General features: G+C 18.9%; 2 protein-coding genes across 2 annotated transcripts; both read right to left on the reverse strand.

The window, feature by feature from the left end:
- Positions 1–698: 698 nt before the first annotated feature.
- Positions 699–13,345, reverse strand: LOC128958993 (uncharacterized). Its single transcript, XM_054304963.1, has 22 exons — positions 13,274–13,345; positions 13,024–13,109; positions 12,873–12,931; positions 12,516–12,738; positions 11,886–12,004; positions 11,702–11,785; positions 11,529–11,623; positions 10,058–10,141; positions 9,788–9,979; positions 9,565–9,650; positions 9,447–9,502; positions 9,057–9,276; positions 8,786–8,904; positions 8,589–8,662; positions 4,879–5,076; positions 4,672–4,745; positions 3,821–3,876; positions 3,497–3,719; positions 3,155–3,273; positions 1,426–1,446; positions 916–1,017; positions 699–808 (listed from the first exon to the last, which is right to left on the reverse strand). The coding sequence occupies exons 1-22, from the start codon at positions 13,343–13,345 to the stop codon at positions 699–701; spliced, it is 2,472 nt and encodes an 823-aa protein (XP_054160938.1).
- A 2,521-nt stretch (positions 13,346–15,866) lies between these two features.
- On the reverse strand, positions 15,867–22,075 carry LOC128958994 (kelch-like protein 17). Its single transcript, XM_054304964.1, has 12 exons — positions 22,030–22,075; positions 21,772–21,963; positions 21,519–21,604; positions 21,379–21,434; positions 21,002–21,221; positions 20,287–20,405; positions 20,104–20,187; positions 19,943–20,032; positions 16,748–16,970; positions 16,203–16,324; positions 16,044–16,127; positions 15,867–15,967 (listed from the first exon to the last, which is right to left on the reverse strand). Exons 2-12 carry the CDS (start codon positions 21,841–21,843, stop codon positions 15,867–15,869), a joined length of 1,257 nt encoding a protein of 418 aa, XP_054160939.1. The 5' UTR covers positions 21,844–21,963; positions 22,030–22,075.
- Between the last annotated feature and the right edge of the window lie 191 nt (positions 22,076–22,266).

Genomic DNA, 22,266 nt, shown 5'->3' on the forward strand with positions numbered 1-22,266 from the left:
CCATAGTTAGCAATACAAGCAAAAAGACTAGTTTTAAAAACATGATATTTTTATATGTTAATAAATTTCTTAGCTTTAAATCATGAGTTATCTTATTGTATAATATTGTAAAACTAAATTTTTTATTATAATTTTGATTTAATAGTCCAGTATTGTATGCTATTGTATTAAATAACATTTACGTCAACAAATAGTCTAAATATAGTTTATATATTATAGATAATACTGTAGTAATAATAACAGATTTTAAAGTTCTATTTACGGTATAATATTGACGTTAAAAAAAACAGTTATTTTAAGAAATATTAACATAACGTACACTAACATACAAACACATATAGACACGCATACAGAAAAAAATATATATGTTTTTTATTAAGCAATAGAAAAAACATCGTTATATACTGAAAATAAAATATAAAAAATAGTTTTAATAAAAAAACTCTATGAACCTATAATTGATTAGTAATTTTTTAAATTTATGATTACTATTATACATACACATACACATACACATAAACATACACATACACATGCACATACACATACACACACACACACACATACACATACACATACACATACACATACACATACATAGAAATATACTAATAACTTATGCAATTTAAAAACAATAATATATATATATATATTAATAATTATAAATGACTTATAAAACAGAAAGTATTTATTTTATTTTATTTATAATTTGTCGCTACACACGAAACGATTTCACCATTGTGCTTACATTCTTGATCTACTTCACAGCAAGTAGTATGACCGCAAAGGAACGTATTATATGGACAATCTAAATATGTATAAAATAATAAATAAATAAATAAAAGAATAATAATTATAATAATAACAATTTAATTAATTATTATGAAAATAATAATTTTTCAACAAAAAAATTACCATGACACTTTCCTACTATTTCGTTATTAGCGTTAACTTCTTGTTTGCAAAATTGATTCCATTCCTTACAATATGTATAATAATTGCAACTAAATCCATCGTCTAAATAATATTATGTAAATTATTAATTATTATTATTAATATCAATAAGTAGAAAGCATTAGCATTATTGGACTTATAATATAATTATTAAAAACCAGAATTTGCATTTATTGCAACTATAACTATGAGTATATTTTTAATAATAATAAAAAAATTACTATTTTAGTGTCATAAATACTTTTTAATCAATTTGAATTGCTTACAAAACAATAGCTATATGATGTTCAATATTATGATTGAAAGCTGTTAGCTAACTATATATATATATTGTTTACAGCAAATAAATAGTTTAATAATTATTATTAATAATAATTAAAGTTATATTTTTACATTAATTGTTTAATAAAAGTATATTAATAATATATATTTGTATAAAAATTTAATTTATAATTAGTTTATAGGACTTACCTTCATCCAAATAGACAATTCCTATAGTTAGCAATACAAACAATAAGACTAGTTTTAAAAACATTATATTTTTTTGTTAATAAATTCAAAGTTATCTTATTGAATAAAATAGTAAAAAATAATTTATTATTAGAGTTTGTTTAATAGTACAGTATTGTATGCTATTGTCTCAAATAACATTTACGTCAACAAATAGTCTAAATATAGTTTATATATTATAGATAATACTGTAGTAATAACAGATTTTTAATTTATATTTATAATATTGACGTAATAAAAAATTTTCACAAATATACACATACTGTACATTTATATATATACATTAACACATACATACACATAATTTATACATTAATAACAATTAATTATTATTTTAAAAAAATATAATAAATATCAAATAAACAATACTTTTTAAAAGATAATATTTTTATTATTTATTTTTATAAAAAACTAAATATATTAATACAATATTAATTAAACATTTATTAATAGATTATTTTTTTATAAATAAGATATTGAATTGAAATTAACAAAAATTATACTTTATTTATTTGCTTTAAAAATAATAATTTTTTAAATAGACAAATATTTATAAATATTATTTTATTTTATTTTTAATTACATTATCTAAATATTAACATATTATGACAATTAACACATAGTCTAAAATATTAATAAAATTTATTAGATTCATAGTATTAGTTAAAATTATAGTAAGCTATTATTGAACATATAGTTAATAATATATAATAATTATATTTATTTTATAAAATTAGATAATTATCAAGTATTATATACATTACTGCACATTCAAAATAATGTTTATTACTTAATATAATAATAAAATAATTATAAAAATAACTATTACTTATAATATTGTAAATTATCATTTATATTAAACAAAAAAAATTCATTTAAAATAAGATAATGATTACAATTTAACAAAAAAAAACAATTAGTTATTAATAAATATATAGATGATCAATGTTAAAATTAGTTACAGTTTTTAATTTTTAATTATAAAATTATAAAATTATAGCCAAAAAACCAATCTCACCTATTTTGTGAGTGATTTATATTTTATTTATGATTTACCGGTATAATAAATAATTAATATTTTATTTTTTTTACTAATACTTTTTTAATAAAAAACTTATTGCTAATTTATAGAAAAATTTTGTTATTAATAATCATTGCACGAATCAATTTTACCAATATTACCTATTAATAAACCTAATAAATATTATTAAATAATAAAAACAAATCTTAAATTAATTATTTAAAAAAGCATGAGTTTTTTTTATTAAACTAAATTCAATTTATACAGCTGTAGCCTAGAAAATTTGAAAATAATAATTATTTTTTAAATAAAAATTATTAATTATTTATTTATACCCCAAATGACTGTAATTTTTGTGGCAATAATTTAGTATAAGACCATTGGTCTGAATAATAATCATATATTTCAACCAAATTAGTTAGTTCTTCAATACAATCTTGAATTAAATTTTTAATTTTAAAAAACTATTTTTTTATATATATATTATAAATACTTTTAATACATCCTCCCATTGCATATAGTTTATCATTGAATGCAATTAATTTAAATGAATATCGTTTAGTCATCATTGATGCTAATATAATATATAGTTTATTTATATAATTAAATATATATACAAAAAAATTTAATTAAATTATAATTAATTTTAATAATTTTTTTTTAACTAACCAATTGGCGTCCATTGGTTTGTTTGCGGATCATATGTTTCGCATGAATTTTCATCACTAGTACCCAAACCGCCGCAAACATATATTTTGCCCATAAATAATGCCGAACCGAAACTATATCTATTGTATATTATAAATATAATATAAATTAATATATAATTACTGTTAATTATTTAATAATACTAATAATATTGGTATTAATATTAATTATTATAAATTAAATAATACACATTTCTATTAATAATATTTTATAGTTAATAAAATAATAATTAGTCTATTATTTAACTAATTAATTATTTGCTATATAGTGTAAATTATTATTAGTTATTATTATTATACAAACCTTGATGATTGCATATTTGCTTTAGGAGTCCATTGTTTTGTATTTATATCAAACATTTCCATTGAATTCATTAAATCTTTACCATTATAGCCACCGATAGCATACATAAACCGATCACCGATTGATATCAATTCAAAACCAGATCTTTCACTAATCATTGGTGTTGTTGAAAACCATTTATCAATGTTTGATGAATAATATTCACATGATTTCAAATATTTATCTAAAATATAAATTATATATATATATATATAGTTAATAAAAAAATCTATTTAAAACATAATACAAAAATAACTTAATTAATTAATAAGTAATTTTAATTACCATTTTCACCGCCACAAACATAAATAGTATTATTAATTATTGCTGAACCAAAATCGCTAAATTTAATAAAAGAATTAAATAAAATATATAATTAAAAAATAAAAATAATAAATTTTATATATATTTATCAAAAAAAAACTTGAAAAGTTTTGTTTACTGAAATCTATAATGACTTTTTGAGTCTGTCTGCCTGTGTGTGTGTCGCATATTTTTTTGCGAATTTTGAAATTCTGACTTCAGATTCAGTTAGAGGACTACTAATAATGTATTGAAAAGTTGCATTAAAATTTTGATATCTCTACGGGAACATAGACAAAATGGCGGCAAAAGATAAAAAATTTTAAGTAAAATTTTTTAAGTATAGATTTGAATAAAACATCAAAAACAGGGATAAAAAATATGTATTAAAATTTTAATATCTCTTCGGGAACATAGAGAAAATGGCGGCCAAAGTAAAAAAATTTAGGTAAAAATTTTTAACGTTTAAAATTGTATAGAGCATAAAAAATAAGATATAATAGATCAAAATTATAATTTTATTTTTTCAAAAAATGGCGGCAAAAAATGATTATAGTTTGTTATAGTAAATCATTTGATACAACACATGAGTAGTTGTTTATTTTGTCATACTGAATCATATTATACCCTACATGACTAAAGTTGAATTTATTTTGTCATACCGTCATTTGATACATTATAAAACAATATTTAAATTATGTATATTTGACCAGCTTTTAAATTTTTATATGTTACTATATAGCCGCTATAATTATACAAACTAATGGTTTCAGTGCTATTTAAGTTTTTTTTTTAAAAATGCTTTCTAGCATTCTTAACTGGTTTTTAATTACTTTCGTATAATATTCATCGATGAAACCGATTTCCATATATTTGTTAGCGTATCGTATGTTTCAACAGTTTTAATCTAAATAATAATTTATAGTTTAATTAAATACCGTAAAAAAATTATTTAAAAAATACGATTTTTGTTTAATTAGCAATACTCTTGTAATAAATAAAACAATTTTTAAATACAGTATATATAAGCTTCAAATTACATTTTCACCACCGATTGCATACAATTTTGAATCCATTGAAACCAAACCAAAATTCATGCGTTCAGTAGACATGGATTGTATTGATTGCCAAACATCTAAATGATTATTATATTTATAACATTTTGATGTATACGGTGTTATCAAATCAAAACCACCGCATATATAGATAAACTTTTCCGATAATTGATTTTCTGTTAACTAATTCAAATAAACATAAAAATAATAACAAAACAATTATTAAATATATATTATATATAAATTTTTTTTTAATTTTATTACATTATTATTATTACTAGTAGTAGTAGTAGTAGTAGACGTATCTAATGTAATCACATTACAAGTGAATATTAACAAAACTAACGAATATTTTTCAATCATATTTTTTAATACAAACAATAATAAGTTATTTTTGTAAAAAAAATTATAAGTATTTTAATTATAACAAAACATAAGTTTTTTTATATTATATATATAGTGTATATATATATATAAATAAATATATAATGTATATTAACAAAGTTCAAGTGTTAATTATTTTATATTGACTTTCACATAGAAAATAACAATTAGTTTTTTTTATTTTAATAGTGATAAGTTTATTATTTATAAATTTATATAAAGATAAATAGTGTACTTTAACAACAAAAAATAATTAAGCATTATAATACCTGTATTTGTACTAAATTTTATTTTTATTATAAATCAATTTTTGATAAAAAAATAAGATTTTCAACAACAATAAAATAGTTTACGATATAACATAAAAAATTAATTAGTTACAATAAATAAATAATTGAATGATGTAATAAAAATTGGAAAACCTATTTTAGATTAATTAGTGTAAAACTATTTTAATATTAACAACTCTTATTATTATAATTTTAAATAATATATACTTAATAGCAATGTTTGGTAGGTAGGTATCAAATAATAGTAGATTTTTTTAGAAATCTAATAATAAATAGTTAATTTATAGTAATACTATAAATAACATTTGACTTTTTAAATGCTGATTATATAATAAATTAATATCAAAATTATTTTATATTTTAACTGTTTATTATATTAATTAAACAGTAAAATTGATTAAATATATAGTTTATAATAAATAGTATATTAATATACTATTAATTTATTAATTACTAATTAAATATCATATACATTATTTCATATAATAATAGTACTTATAGATAAAAACAATATTTTTAAAATAATAGTTATAATTAATTAATACTTGAATTTTCATATAATATAGATGTATAAAATCATTAGATAAATAATATTATGAAAATACTAGTCAATAGTTAATTAGTTAGTTTAATAATTAATTAGTTAATAGTCAAGTTAAAATATTATTAGAGTTAGAGATTGACAGACTCACTAAAATGTTCAAGGTTTAGTAATATAAACGTTTTGACTGTATAGTGTTTACATTAATAAACAAAATTTATTTAAAAAAAAAATTGGTAAAAACCGTCCAAAAATCTTGCAGTCACTTAATACGACCTCAATGGGTAGCGACCAAATTAATTGGTTAGATTGTATATGTGATACAATAGATTTTTGACAAATAAAAATTCGTCGATAGCTATGAATGGCTTTAACAATCTACTCGTTCCGTGAGAACCGACAGAGAGTAGTAACAAATTTTTTTTAATTATTTTATTTTATATATAAATTGTAATTTTATTTAACTTTAAAATTAAATTAACTAGTATATATAAATATTTTTCAAATTATAAAGTTTATTCAAAAATATTATTAATATCATTTTAAATAATAATAATTAATTCTAATTTATAAAACAGCAGCCTGAAAATTAAATATATAATTAAGATTAGTAAATATAAAATAAAAAATTTATCCTAGTTATATAGCTTAATAAATTATATATTTTTAGTTCATAACTAAAAAAATTAAAATACTTTTAATAATATTTAGTTATTATTTGCTATTTTTATTTGCTAAAATTAAATTTAAATAAAATATAGTATCTAACTATAATTAATTAATTTTTATTTATTTTCTCATAATTATTTTATTTCAAATATTAAATTATAATTATAAAATATCATTATAAAGTATATTTAAAATATCATTAATATCATTATCAATATACAATTCAATTTATAAAACAGTAGCCTGAAAATTAAAAAATAAAATAAAGATTAGTAAATATAAAAGAAAAATAAAAAAATTATTTATACCCCAAATGAGGAAATTTTTAGTGGCAATGATGTCGTATAATACCATTCATTTGAATAATGATCATATAATTCAACCGAATCAAATTTTACATTATCTAAATTAAATTTAAAATTACATTAAGTTTTTTTTAAATATTATAATAATATCATAATTTATTTCACTTACTTGTATATGAATTGCCACCTAAAGCATATAGATTATCATCGAAAGCAATTAATTTGAAATATGATCGATGAGTTTTCATTGATGCTAATAATATTAAAATAGTTAATTAATTTATAAAAATAACTAATGTAAACATTAGTTTACATTTAACTAAAAATACATTTTAAGCTAAACAAATGCATACCATTCCTATAAGGAATGGTATGTATTATATAAACATAACTACTCTTATTGCATCCAATAGGGATGCAATGAAGAGTCCAGTGGCAGAGGCCGCTCCCATCCACCACAAACAACAAAACCAGTTGTCGGCAACTCCGAGAGCGGAGTCGAGTTTTAGTTTTGAGAAATGTAAAAGTGAATAGAAAGAGAGAAATAAAGTGAATATTAAGAAAAATGTATTTGAATTTTGAAATTAATAAATAATAATAAAAAGTTAACGATAATAGTATAGTAAAGTGAAAAGTAAGTGAAAAGTAGGTGAAGGTTTTGAGGACACTCGGGAGGAGGACAACATACACACACACACTCGGGAGGAGGACAACACACACTCGGGAGGACAACACACACACACACACTCGGGAGGAGGACAACACACACTCGGGAGGAGGACAACACACACTCGGGAGGAGGACAACACGCACACCCACACGCTCACAACAACACACACACTCGGGAGGAGGACAACACGCACACCCACACGCTCACAACAACACACACACTCGGGAGGAGGACAACACACTCGGGAGGAGGACAACACACACTCGGAGGACAACACACACACCCACACACTCACAACACACACACTCGGGAGGACACACACACACACGGTGATTATGATTATAAAACACTTAGTATTTTATATGTAGTAGCACGCTTGAAGGRGCACCACCCAATCCATAATTATTATTTTATGTAGTATCTCACTATAAGYTTCAGTAGCCAATCAATACTTATTTTTGTAGTAGTAGCACGCTATTAGTTTCAGACGCCAATCAATAATTACATTTATGTAGTATCTCACTATAAGTATCAGTAGCCGATCAATACTTATCTTTGTAGTAGTAGCACGCTATAAGTTTTATATGCCAATCAATAATTAATTTTATGTAGTATCTCACTATAAGTTTCAGTAGCCAATCAATACTTATTTTTGTAGTAGTAGCACGCTATTAGTTTCAGACGCCAATCAATAATTACATTTATGTAGTATCTCACTATAAGTTTCAGTAGCCAATCAATACTTATTTTTGTAGTAGTAGCACGCTATTAGTTTCAGACGCCAATCAATAATTACATTTATGTAGTATCTCACTATAAGTATCAGTAGCCGATCAATACTTATCTTTGTAGTAGTAGCACGCTATAAGTTTTATATGCCAATCAATAATTAATTTTATGTAGTATCTCACTATAAGTTTCAGGAACCAATCAACATTTATTATTTTAGACCGTTACAATATATATATTTATAAACATAAAAAAACAATTAAATTATTTTATAAAAATGTTTCATATATTAATAATACTAAACCAATTGATGTCCATTGATTTGTTTTTGGATCATATGTTTCGCATGATTTTCCATCACTATTACCTTCACCGCCGCAAACATATATTTTGCCCATAAATGATACCGAACCAAAATCTGCTCTTTAATTATAAATATATTGGATAAAATAAATTTTATTAAAATAAATTAAATAACTTTTTGTTTTCAGTCATATTTATCTATCAATAAAATTATTAATGTTTATAAATAAAACTTTTTAAATAACAAATAATATTTTTTTTTAAATACTAACCTTTGGTAACCCATATTTGCCTTAGGAATCCATTGTTTTGTTTTTGTATCAAACATTTCCATTGAATTCATAAAATCATTTCCATTATAACCTCCGATAGCATACAGAAAGCCCTCGTGTGATACCAATCCTAAACCACATCTTTCAACATTCATAGGTGTTGTTAAATACCACAGATTAATATTAAGGGAATAATATTCACATGATTTAAAATATTTATCTAAATGTAAAATTTTAATTACCGGTAAATATTTACTTAATAAAACAATATAAAAATATAATTATATCTATAACATAAATAAATTAAAGTTAAATCTATTTTAAAGAAGAAAGTAATTATTATTGTTAATTAATTTTTTTAAAATACAATTAAAAAAATAATTTATTTACCATTACGTCCACCGCAAACATAAATAGTATTATTAACTACTGCTGAATCAAATTCACTTTGAAAAAATTAAAAATTACTTTTATATATTCTAATTAATTTAAAATTAAATAATAATACTATCGTAATATATTCATTGATGAAATCGATTTCCATGTATTAGTTTGCGTATCGTATGTTTCAACACTATTAAGACTTTCTCCATACTAAACAATTAATAATAATAATAATAAAATTATTTATTAAATAGGGCTAAAAATTCTTAAATAAATAATTGTTTTGTATTAGCAATATTTTCATCACTATTTTTTTAATTAGAAAAAATACAAATTTTTAGCATTACATTATAACCGCCCATTGCATACAATTTTGAATTCAATGAAACCAAACCAAAATCACTTCTAATAGTAGACATGGATTGTATGGATTGCCAAACATTGATGTGTTTATTATATTCATAACATTCAGCTAAATATTTTGATCCATCATTACCACCGCATATATAGATAAACTTTTCAGATAAGTTTTCTGTTAACTAAATTATTAAAAAAAAACAATAAACAGTTAATTAATAATTTTTGTTTATAAAAGAATATAACAAATTTTAAAATACATTAGAAATATTATAAGTAGTAGTAGTAGTATTAGTTATTGTGTTCAATGAAATTGCATTACAAGTAATAATTAACAATAATATTGAATTTAATTCAATCATATTATATTTTTACAATCAATATTTAGCTATAACAAGAAAAATTTATTAAAAATTTTATTATTATTAACTAAACACTAAGTTTTTATACTAATTACAACAATATATAAAATATAATTAGTTTTAATCAAAGTATTATAAAGTATATTCATGTATATTAAAACAAAGTTCAAGTAGTAATTAATTATAACTTTCACTTAAAAATAGTTATTAGTTTTAATCTAAAATAAAATAATTTTTTTTAAGTTATCTAAGTACTTATTTGAAAAAAGTATATTTAATACCTAATAATTACTTTAATTATTATTTTAATATTATATTTAGATTTAATTATTTATAAATTTTATGTACTGTTTTGTTTAAAAAATATTACTTAATTTAATTTATTATGTTATTATTATTATTATTATTAACTATATCTTATAACTATTATACTTAGAATTTCAAATTATATATTTATTTCAAATGTTTTATTAAATAAAAAAGTAGATTAGCAATTATTATCAAAATTTTTTTAAATAATTTATCAAATATTAATTGATTTATATATAGATAACTTGTAATAAATTTTATTATAATTATACTAATACTAATAAATATTATTTGACTTTCAAGTGCTGATTATATAATAAAGTACAGTATTATCAAAACTATTAAATGTTTTATCTGTTTATTATATTAATTAATAATAAATATATAACTTTCATAACAATTAAATATATTTATTATTTATAACTATTAGTATATTGATATTACATTGAGAAAAATATTAGTAATTTATATGAATTTAAATCACTATTATAGAAGTTATTTATTAAATTTTTTTCTAAAATATAAATTTATTTACCTATAAAATAAATATTTATACTTAAATTTAAATTAATATAAATTAATATATATTTAATTTGATATATAAAACATAAAAATAATATTTAATTCAAAAATTAGATAATTATCAAGTACTACACATTCAAAAATAATATAAATTATTTAATATCATAATAAAATTTTTATCAAAATTTTTTTTAATTAATCATATAATTATTTGTAATAATCACTATTACTTATAATATTATAAATTAACATTTATAGTAATCAAATAAATGTCATCAAATAATAATATTTTGTTATTATTTGCTAGTATTATATAAATGATTTATTAAAATTAAATATAAATAAAATAAAATAAAATTAATTTTCTCATAATAATTTTATTTCAAATATTAAATTATAATTATAAAGTATCATTATAATATATAATTAATATCATTATCAATATACAATTCAATTTATAAAACAGTAGCCTGAAAATTAAAAAATAAAATAAAGATTAGTAAATGTAAAAAAACAAAATAAAATTTTTTATTTATACCCCAAATGATCTCATTTTGTGTGGCAATAATGTCGTATATGACCATTGATTTGAATTATGATCATATATTTCAACCGAATCAGTATATACTTGATCTAAATTAAAATGAAAATAAATTAATTAACATTTTTTTTAAAAATATTATAATAATATCATAATTATGTTTCAATTACCTGTAGATGAATAGCCACCCAAAGCATATAGATTTTCATCGATGGCTATCAATTTGAAATTTGCTCGCTGAGTTTTCATTGATGCTAATTATATATACAGGTATATATCAATTTATAAAAAACAAACAAAAAATAATTAATTAATTTATATAAAGTTTAATTTATTTTATTTTATTTTACAAACCAATTGGTTTCCATTGATTTGTTTGCGGATCATATGTTTCGCATGATTTTCCATCACTAGTACCCCAACCGCCGCAAACATATATTTTGCCCATAAATGATACCGAACCGAAATCTTGTCTTTTTTATTTAATTTAATCATTCAATTAAATATTATTAATTTAAAAAAGATTTTTTTTAAATAGTCACATATTTATCACATTAATAAATTTTGAGAGAGAGAGTCTTAAATAGCGGCAATGCTATTAATTGCAATTATCTTGTAAACAATACGTTAGATTTTAAAACTGACCAAGATGGCAATTTTAATAAGTAATTTTAAACTAAATAAAATTGTAATTGGTCATTTTTGTTTAATTAGTTGTATTATATATGTCAGATAATTAACAGTCGACTGACTATACATTATATGGCTAATCATACAATTAATTTGTAAAATGAGCAATATAATTTTATTTAGATTACAAATTATCTACAACATTGTCACCTTTTAAATCCTTAGTTTTGCTGACCAGACAATTGTCTCAAATCTCATAAATTTTTAAAAATGTTTAAAAATAAAACTTTAAAAAATTTCTATTTAATTTAATTTTCTAAATAACAAATAATAGTTTTTTTAAATAATACTAACCTTTGGTATATCATATTTTCCTTAGGAATCCATTGTTTTGATTTTGTATCAAACATTTCCATTGAATTCAAATATCCATTTCCATTACGACCGCCGATAGCATAGAGAAACCTATCACCGATTGATACCAATCCTAAACCATATCTTTCAACATTCATAGCTGTAGTTGACTGCCATTTATCAATGTTTGGTGAATAATATTCACATGATTTAAAAATTTTATCTAAAATATAAAATTTTAATTTAAATATTCAGTAATAAAACAATATACAGTATATATATGTAATAGTATACACTAAAAATATAAATAAATTAAAGTAAAATATGTTTTAAAAAACAACGTAATTATTTATTTACAATCTCCAAGTCCACCGCAAACATAAATAGTATTATTAACTATTGCTGAATCAAGTTCACTTTAAAAATAAAAATATAAAATAAATTATATTTAAAACATAAAATAATTTATAATTGAAATAAAAATTATTTTATAATAAATTATAAATACTTTCGTAATAAATTCATCGATGAAACCAATTTCCACGTATTTGTTTGCGTATCGTATACTTCAAGACTATTAACTCTTGATTTACTCTAAATAATAATAATAATAAAATAATAATTATTATTATCAAAAATAATCAATTAATAATATTAAATTAAATTGATAATTATTGTTTTTTTAATTTACAATATTTATAACTTTTTTTTAAAAAATAAAAACATTTATATATTTTAATAATTTTTTTAAAAATTACATCATAGCCTCCGATTGCATACAATTTTGAATCCATTGAAACCAAACCAAAATCCTCTCTAATAATAGACATGGATTGTATTGATTGCCAAATATTTGTTTGTTTATTATATTTATAACATTCAGACAACCATTTCGTGCCAATACTACCACCGCATATATAGATAGACTTTTCTGATAAGTTTTTTATTAACTAAAAATTATTTAAAAAAACAAATATATTAAAAACAAAAAACAGTTAATAATTAATTTCTGTATATAAAAAATATTAGAAATTTTTAGTACATTATTATTATTATTATTTGTAATATGCGATGAAATTACATTAATAGTAAAAATTAACAATAGTATTGAATTTAATTGAATCATATTTATTTTTGCAAACATTTTTATTAGTTATATAAGAAAAATAAGTCAATAAAATTATTTATTTTTTTAAATTGTATTATTATTATTGACAAAACACATTGTTTTTATACTATTTTAAAAACACTTAATATAGGTTAATATCAAGATAATATATCTAGGTTAATGATTAACTTTATATATATAGGAATTTTTAGTTAGTATTATAGTTTATAAAAAGTACCATGCTAAAATTAATCTCAAATATAGACTAGTACAAATTGATTAAACTTTTTATCTTAGTCAAAATTTAATATTTTGTCTAATTTCTTGAAAAGTATCATGCTTAAATTAATAACACATATAGATTAATACAAATTAAATAAACTTTTTATCTTAGACATAGTTTAATATTTTTTCTAATTTATTGAAAAGTATCATGATAAAAATAATTACACATATTGACTAGTACAAATTGTACAAACTAGTACAAATTTTTTATCTTAGTCATGGTTTAATATTTTTTCTAATTTATTGAAAAGTACCATGATAAAAGTAATCTCAAATATAGACTAGTAAAAATTAAATAAATTTTTTATCTTAGTCTTAGTTTAACAATTTGTATAATTTACTAAAAAAGTACCATGATAAAAGTAATTATACATATAGACTAGTACAAATTCAATAAACTTTTTATCTTAATCACAGTTTAATATTTTTTCTCATTTATTGAAAAGTACCATGCTAAAAATTAATCACACATATAGATTAGTACAAATTAAATAAACTTTTTATCTTAGTCATAATTTAATATTTTTTCTAATTTATTGAAAAGTACCATGATAATATTAATCATACATATAAACTAGTACAAATTAAATATACTTTTTTATCTTAGTCTTAGTTTAATATTTTTTCTAATTTATTGAAAAATCTTATAATTATTGTTATCTATAAATAATTATTTTATTTATAATAATTTTGAACATAATATATACATATATAATACAGTAAATAATATTTTTCAATAAATTAGGCAATATATTAAATTCTCACTAAGATAAGTTTATTTATTTTGTACTAGTCTATATATGTGATTACTTTTATTATGGTGCTTTTCAATAAGTTAGACAATATTTTAAACTATCACTAAGATAAAAAGTTTAAATTTGTATTAATTTCTGTGATTTTTTTATCACGTTATTTTTAAAAAATTATAATAATAACTCAAAATTACTATATATAAAAGTTAATCACTGACCTAGATATGTTATCTAGATATTAACCTAGTAGTTTTAATTTCAATTATATATATATATATATTTTTGAAATGTTTTATGAAATAAAAAATATATTATTTTTAATAATTTATCAAAAATAAATAGAATCATATGTAAGTTTTGTAATATATATATTTTTTTATTATTATAGTAATACTAATAAATAACATTTTGATTTACTTGTGCTGATTATACAATAAAGTATTAATAATTTTAAAAATTTATTTAATGTTTTGTTTGTTTATTATATATTCATTAATAATAAAATATATTAACTTTTATATCAATTAAATATACAGTTTATAATTAATATTATTATTAATTTATATTTATTTTAATTGCTATTACGCTAATTATTTATTAGATTTTCTAAGTTAAAAAATAAAAATTTATATAACTTTTATAATAATAATTTAAATAAATTTATATTTAATTGAATTAATAAAACATAAAAAATACAATTTATTTAAATTTATATTATTAGCAAATAATACAATTTAGTAATAAAGTCTACTCTACTCTCAAAATAATATATCTGTGTTTATTATTTATAATTTATTTAGTAAACTTATTATTATCAAAATTAATTATTTATGATTTAATTTTCATGTTTATTATAGTTATATTACATAATAATTTATATATATTTTTTTCATATATCGTATCAATTAAAAAACATTTAAATTGTTTAATAAATATTAAAAGATTATTTATCAATATCATATTATAAGAATGATTTATTAAAATTAAATATAAATTAAACATTTTACAATATAGCATCATTGCATAATTAATTAATTATGTATTAAATAACTCATAATAATGTGTATTTAAAATATAATTATTATAATTATTAATAATAATACGACATTTAATTAAATTTAATTTATATAACAGTAGCCTGAAAATTAATAAAAACAAAAATACTTTAGATTAGTAAATATAATATAAAAATTATTATTTATTTATTTATACCCCAAATGATCGCATTTTTTGTGGCAATGATGTCGTATATGACCATTGATTTGAATTATGATCATATAATTCAACCGAATCAATATATTGATTAACTGAATTTTAAATTAAAAATTTTTAATTAACTTTATTTTTTTAATAATAATAATATCATAATTTATTTTCAATTACCTATTGTTGAATAGCCTCCTAAAGCATATAACTTATCATCGAAAGCAATCAATTTGAAATATGATCGACGAGTTTTCATTGATGCTAATTATATATATAAAAAATTAAATTAATTTATATAATATTTTTAATAAAATTTTAATTTTATTTTTCACAAACCAATTGGTTGCCATTGATTTGTTTGCGGATCATATGTTTCGCACGATGTTTCATCGTTATTACCCCCACGACCGCCGCAAACATATATTTTGCCCATAAATGATAACGAACCAAAATTTTGTCTAGTTAATTATTTTTAATTATATTGCAAAAAATATTATTAATTAAAAAAAATTATAAATAAATAACATATTTTTTTAATTGAGTGACACATTTTAACACATCAATATTTTTTAAACAATATAATGTTAAAAAAATAAAACAACCGTAAAATCGTGTTTTATTTCCCATATGGAATTTAATAAAAAAAATGAAAAATTTTCATATGGTAAAAAAACTCGCAATTATTTACCACATTTGGTAATAATTAAGCACTAAATTTATTATTCAAAGTAAAAAAACTTATTTTAATATGGGAGAAAAGTCGCATTATTTCCCAGGACAGACATTTCCATATGGGAATAAAAACACATTTTAACAGTAATTTCTATTTAATTTAATTTTGTAAATAACAAATAATAGTTTTAAAAAAAAACAATACTAACCTCTGGTATACCATATTTGTCTTAGGAATCCATTGTTTTGTTTTTGTATCAAACATTTCCATTGAATTCATAAATCCATTTATATTACGACCGCCGATAGCATACAGAAACCCTTCATTGATTGATACCAATCCTAAACCATATCTTTCAACATTCATAGCTGTAGTTGATTGCCATTTATCAATGTTTGGTGAATAATATTCACATGAATTAAAAATTCTAACTAAATGTAAAAATTTTTAAATTAAATATTCATTAATAAAACAATATTCATATTTATAAAAATTATTATAAATAGCTAAATATAAATAAATTAGAGTAAAATCTGTTTTTTTAAAAGTAATTATTAATTGTTAATTAATTAAACAAAAAAAATAATAATATTTTATTTACAATCACCAAGTCCACCGCAAACATAAATAGTATTATTAATTACTGCTGAATCAAAGTCACTTTAAAAAAATTTAAAATAATTTATAATTGATAAATAAAAATATATTTATAATAAAATTTAAATACTTTAAATTTAAATTCATCGATGAAATCGATTTCCATGTATTTGTTTGCGTATCGTATACTTCAACACTATTTATTCTTGATTTACTCTATAATAATATAAAATATAATAATTATTAAAAAATAATATTTACTAACAATAAAATTAATAATTCTTTTTTTTTTAATTTAACAATATTCATAACTTTAAAAAACATTTATAAATTTTAGTTAAAAAAAATATTTTATTATTACATTCCAACCGTCTATTGCATACAATTTTGAATCCATAGAAACTAAACCAAAATCCTCTCTAATAGTAGACATGGATTGTATTGATTGCCAAATATTTGTTTGTTTATTATATTTATAACATTAAGAAAAATATTTTGATCCATCATAACCACCGCATATATAGATAGATTTTTCCGATAAATTTTCATTTAACTAAAAATTATAAAAAACAAAATATATTAAAAAACAAAACAAAAAAAACAGTTAATAAATAATTTCTATGTATAAAATAATATATTAAAAAATTTATCGTACATTAGAAATATTAGTAGTATTAGTAGTATTAGTAATATGCGATGAAATTACATTATAAGTACAAATTAACAATAATATTGAATATAATTGAATCATATTTATTTTTACAAATATTTTATTTAGTTAACAAAATAAGTAAATAAAGTTATTTTTAAAAATTGTATTATTATTATTGTATTAAACACTAAGTTTTTATACTTTTTTAAAACAATATATAAACTATAATTTATTATATTTTATCTAATCTAATAAGTAATTTTATAAAATTTAAGAAGTACTATGTTGAAAAATATTATTAAAAGTTTCTAGCTAAATACTATCTAGTATATATATATATTTTTATATTAACCAAGATATATTAACTAGATATTAACCTAGAAATACGCTAGGTTTGTTTATAACAATGTTCAAGTAGTAATTAATTATAACTTTTACTGTACTTAGAAATAGTTAACAGTTTTAATCCTAAATTACGATAAATTTTAATTAATCTATATATAAACGTACTAATATATTAAAAATTTAACAAGTATTTAACAAGATAGTTTTGAATAATATTATTAAAAGTTTCTAGGTAAATACTATCTAGTATATATATATATTTTATATTAACCTAGAAATTTTTTATGTTTGTTTTTCCAATTAGTGTATATTATAATACAAAGTTCAAATAGTAATTAATTTTTAACTTTTACTTAGAAATAGTTAATAATTTTAAGTTCAATTACGATAAGATTTTTTTATCTATATTTAAGTACAGATACTAATATATTAAAAATTAAAATTTATAAAAGTATTTAACAAGATAGTTTTGAAAAATATTATTAAAAAAAGTTTCTAGATATATACAGTTTATTTATTATATTAACCAAGATATATTATCAATAAATAACCTACAAATATGTTAAGCTTGTTTATAATAAAGTTTAAGTAGTAATTAATTATAACTTTTACTTAGAAATTTTAGTACTAATATATTAAAAAATAATATATTTAATACTTAATAAATAAATTATTATTTGTAATATTATATTTAAAAAATAATAATTTTATTATTTATAAATTATATATATATATATATAGTTTAGTTTAAACAATTTTAGTTTTAAAAAGTTAATTATTATTCATATCTAACAACTATTATTATTATATTATTTTTACTTTATATATATACTAAATAGATTAGGATTAGAAATAAAAAATAGATTAGCAATTATTATCAAAATTTTTAATAATTTATCAAATATTAATAGATTAATATATAAAGTTTTGTAATATATTTTTTTATTATTATAGTAATACTAATGAATAACATTTTGATTTTCAAGTGCTGATTATAATAAAATACTAACAAACCTATTAAATGATTTATCTGTTTATTATATTAATTAATAAGAAATATATAACTTTTATAGCAATTATTTATATATATATATCGTTTATAACTATTAGTATATCGATATTTATTATTATTGATAATTATCAAGTACTGCACATTCAAAATAATATTTATCATTTGATATCACAATAAAATTATTATAAAAAATATTAATAATATAATTATTTGTAAAAATGACTATTACTTAAAATGTTGTAAATTATTATTTATAGTACATAACAACAACAAAAAATAAGTTATTAATAAATAAATCGATGATCGATAGTTGTCGTCATAAAAATTACAACAAATTTAAATAAATTTTTTTAAAAAATTAGTTTTCTACTTTTAAATAGAAAAGTTATAACCATTAAAACCAATCTCACCTATTTTGCAAGTGATTTATGTTTTATTTATTATTTAATTTTCATGTTTATTATAGTTACTTAATAAATTATTTATTTTTTATTCATACATCGTATCAATTAAAATACATTTAAATTGTTTAATAATATTTAGCTAATAATATTTATATAAATGATTTATTAAAATTAAATATAAATAAAATATTTAAAAATATAGTATTACTGTATAATTAATTATTTTCACATTATAATTTTATTTCAAATAATTAAATTATAATTATAAAATATATTTAAAATATCATCAATATTATTATCAATATGATTTTATTTATAAAACAGTAGCCTGAAAATAAAAATAAAATACTAGATTAGTAAATATAATTTTAAAAGTTATTATTTATACCCCAAATGATTTCATTTTTTTTGGTAATAATGTCGTATAATACCATTCATTTGAATAACGATCGTATACTTCAACCGAATCAATATATACATTATCTAAAATAAATTGAAAATTAAATTATCTTTATTTAAAAAAATATTATAATAATATATTTTATTTCAATTACCTGTATATGAATAGCCACCCAAAGCATATAGATTTTCATCGAAAGCAATCAATTTAAAGGACGATCTTATAGTTTTCATTGAAGCTATCATTTCATTATAAATATTGTGATACAAAATGTAAAATAAAGAAAAAATTATTAAATTAATTTTTTTTAATTTAATAAATTATTATTATTAAAAACCAATTGGTGTCCATTGATTTGTTTTTGGATCATATGTTTCACATGTTTTTTCATCAGTATTACTATAACCGCCGCAAACATATATTTTGCCCGTAAATGATACCGAACCAAAAAATACTCTTTAATTTTAAATATATTGAAAATATTAATTTAATAAATGATTTTTTTTAAATTAAATAGCTTTTTTTCTGAGTCACATTTATCTATCAATAAAATTTTCAATATGTTATAAGTAGGGTTAGATTGAGATTCTCAGGGAGGGAAGTTCCCAAATAAAATCCCTCCAATTTTCCCGGAAAATATGGCAAATATATTATATTCCCTCCCTTGATCGTTAGAAAGGGAAAATATAAATTGTCATACATTAAAAAGTACCTAATCTCAATGACTATGTGTTTCAATTGGCACCAGTATGTTAGTAATAACTCAATCAAAATATGATTCAAATAATATTAAACATTTAGTAAAAACATTAAATACATTTTGTAGACATTTACTATAAAAACATGTTTTTAATAAAACATTATGTAATGTGAGTTGTGGTACCACCTATCGTACCCTAAGGAAATGTCTTCCCAGGGAATTCCCAGGGAACAGGGAATATAAGGAACTTATGGAATATAAGACGAGGGAGGGAATCTAATCTTACCCTAGTTATAAGTAATAACAATAAAACTTCAATTTCTAATTAACAATTAAATAAAAATATACAAACCTTTGGTATTCCATATTTCCCTTAGGAATCCATCGTTTTGTTTTTGTATCAAACATTTCCATTGAATTCAAATATCCATTTCCATTACGACCTCCGATAGCATACAGAAACCCCTCGTGTGATACCAATCCTAAACCACATCTTTCAACATTCATAGGTGTTGTTAAATGCCATTTATTAATGTTTAGTGAATAATATTCACATGATTTAAAATATTTATCTAATTGTGTAAAATTTTTAATTAAATATTTACTTAATATAAAATATAGAAAAATATAATTATAACTATATATAAATAAATTAAAGTAAAATCTATTTTAAACGACAAAGTAATTATTATTTTTAAAAATACAATTAAAAAAAAATAATTTATTTACCATTACCTCCACCGCAAACATAAATAGTATTACTAATTACTGCTGAATCAAATTCACTTTAAAAAAAATTAAATAAAAATCACTTGTTTTAATTAATTTATATTTAAATATTATAATATTTTATAATAAGCTATAAATACTTTCGTAATATATTCATCGATGAAACCGATTTCCATGTATTTGTTTGCGTATCATATGTTTCAACACTATTATCTCTAGCTTTAGACTAAATAATTAATAATAATAATAATTAAAAATATTAACTTATTACAGTTAAAAATTATTAAATTTATAAACGTTTTTTTTAATTTGCAATATTCATAACTTTTTAAAAAAAACAATTATATACTTTATTTTAAATATATTATTTTTTAATTAATTTTTTTTAATTACATTATAGCCGCCCATTGCATATAATTTTGAATCCAATGAAACTAAACCAAAATCACTTCTAGTAGTAGACATGGATTGTATTGATTGCCAAACATTTGTGAATTTATTATATTTATAACATTCAGACAACCATTTTGATAAATCTTCACCACCTCATATATAGATAAACTTTTCCGATAGGTTTTCTGTTAACTAAATTATAAAAAACATTTAATAAATAATTTCTATATATAACAGAATATAACAAATTTCAAGTACATTAGAAATATTATTATTATTAGTTGTATTAGTAGTAATGTCTGATGAAATTACATTAATAGTAAAAATAAACAAAACTATTGAATATAATTGAATCATATTTATTTTTACAAATATTTTTATTTAGTTATAACAAAATAAGTAAATAAAATTTAATATTATAATTGTATTATTATAACTAACATTAAGATTTTATACTATTAAAAAATATTTAGGATTATATTCATGTACTGTATA

Source organism: Oppia nitens, unplaced genomic scaffold (genome assembly GCF_028296485.1).
Source record: "Oppia nitens isolate AA-2021 unplaced genomic scaffold, nextdenovo-longstitch-racon4-pilon3 scaffold3_pilon_pilon_pilon, whole genome shotgun sequence".
Lineage (NCBI taxonomy): Eukaryota > Metazoa > Arthropoda > Arachnida > Sarcoptiformes > Oppiidae > Oppia > Oppia nitens.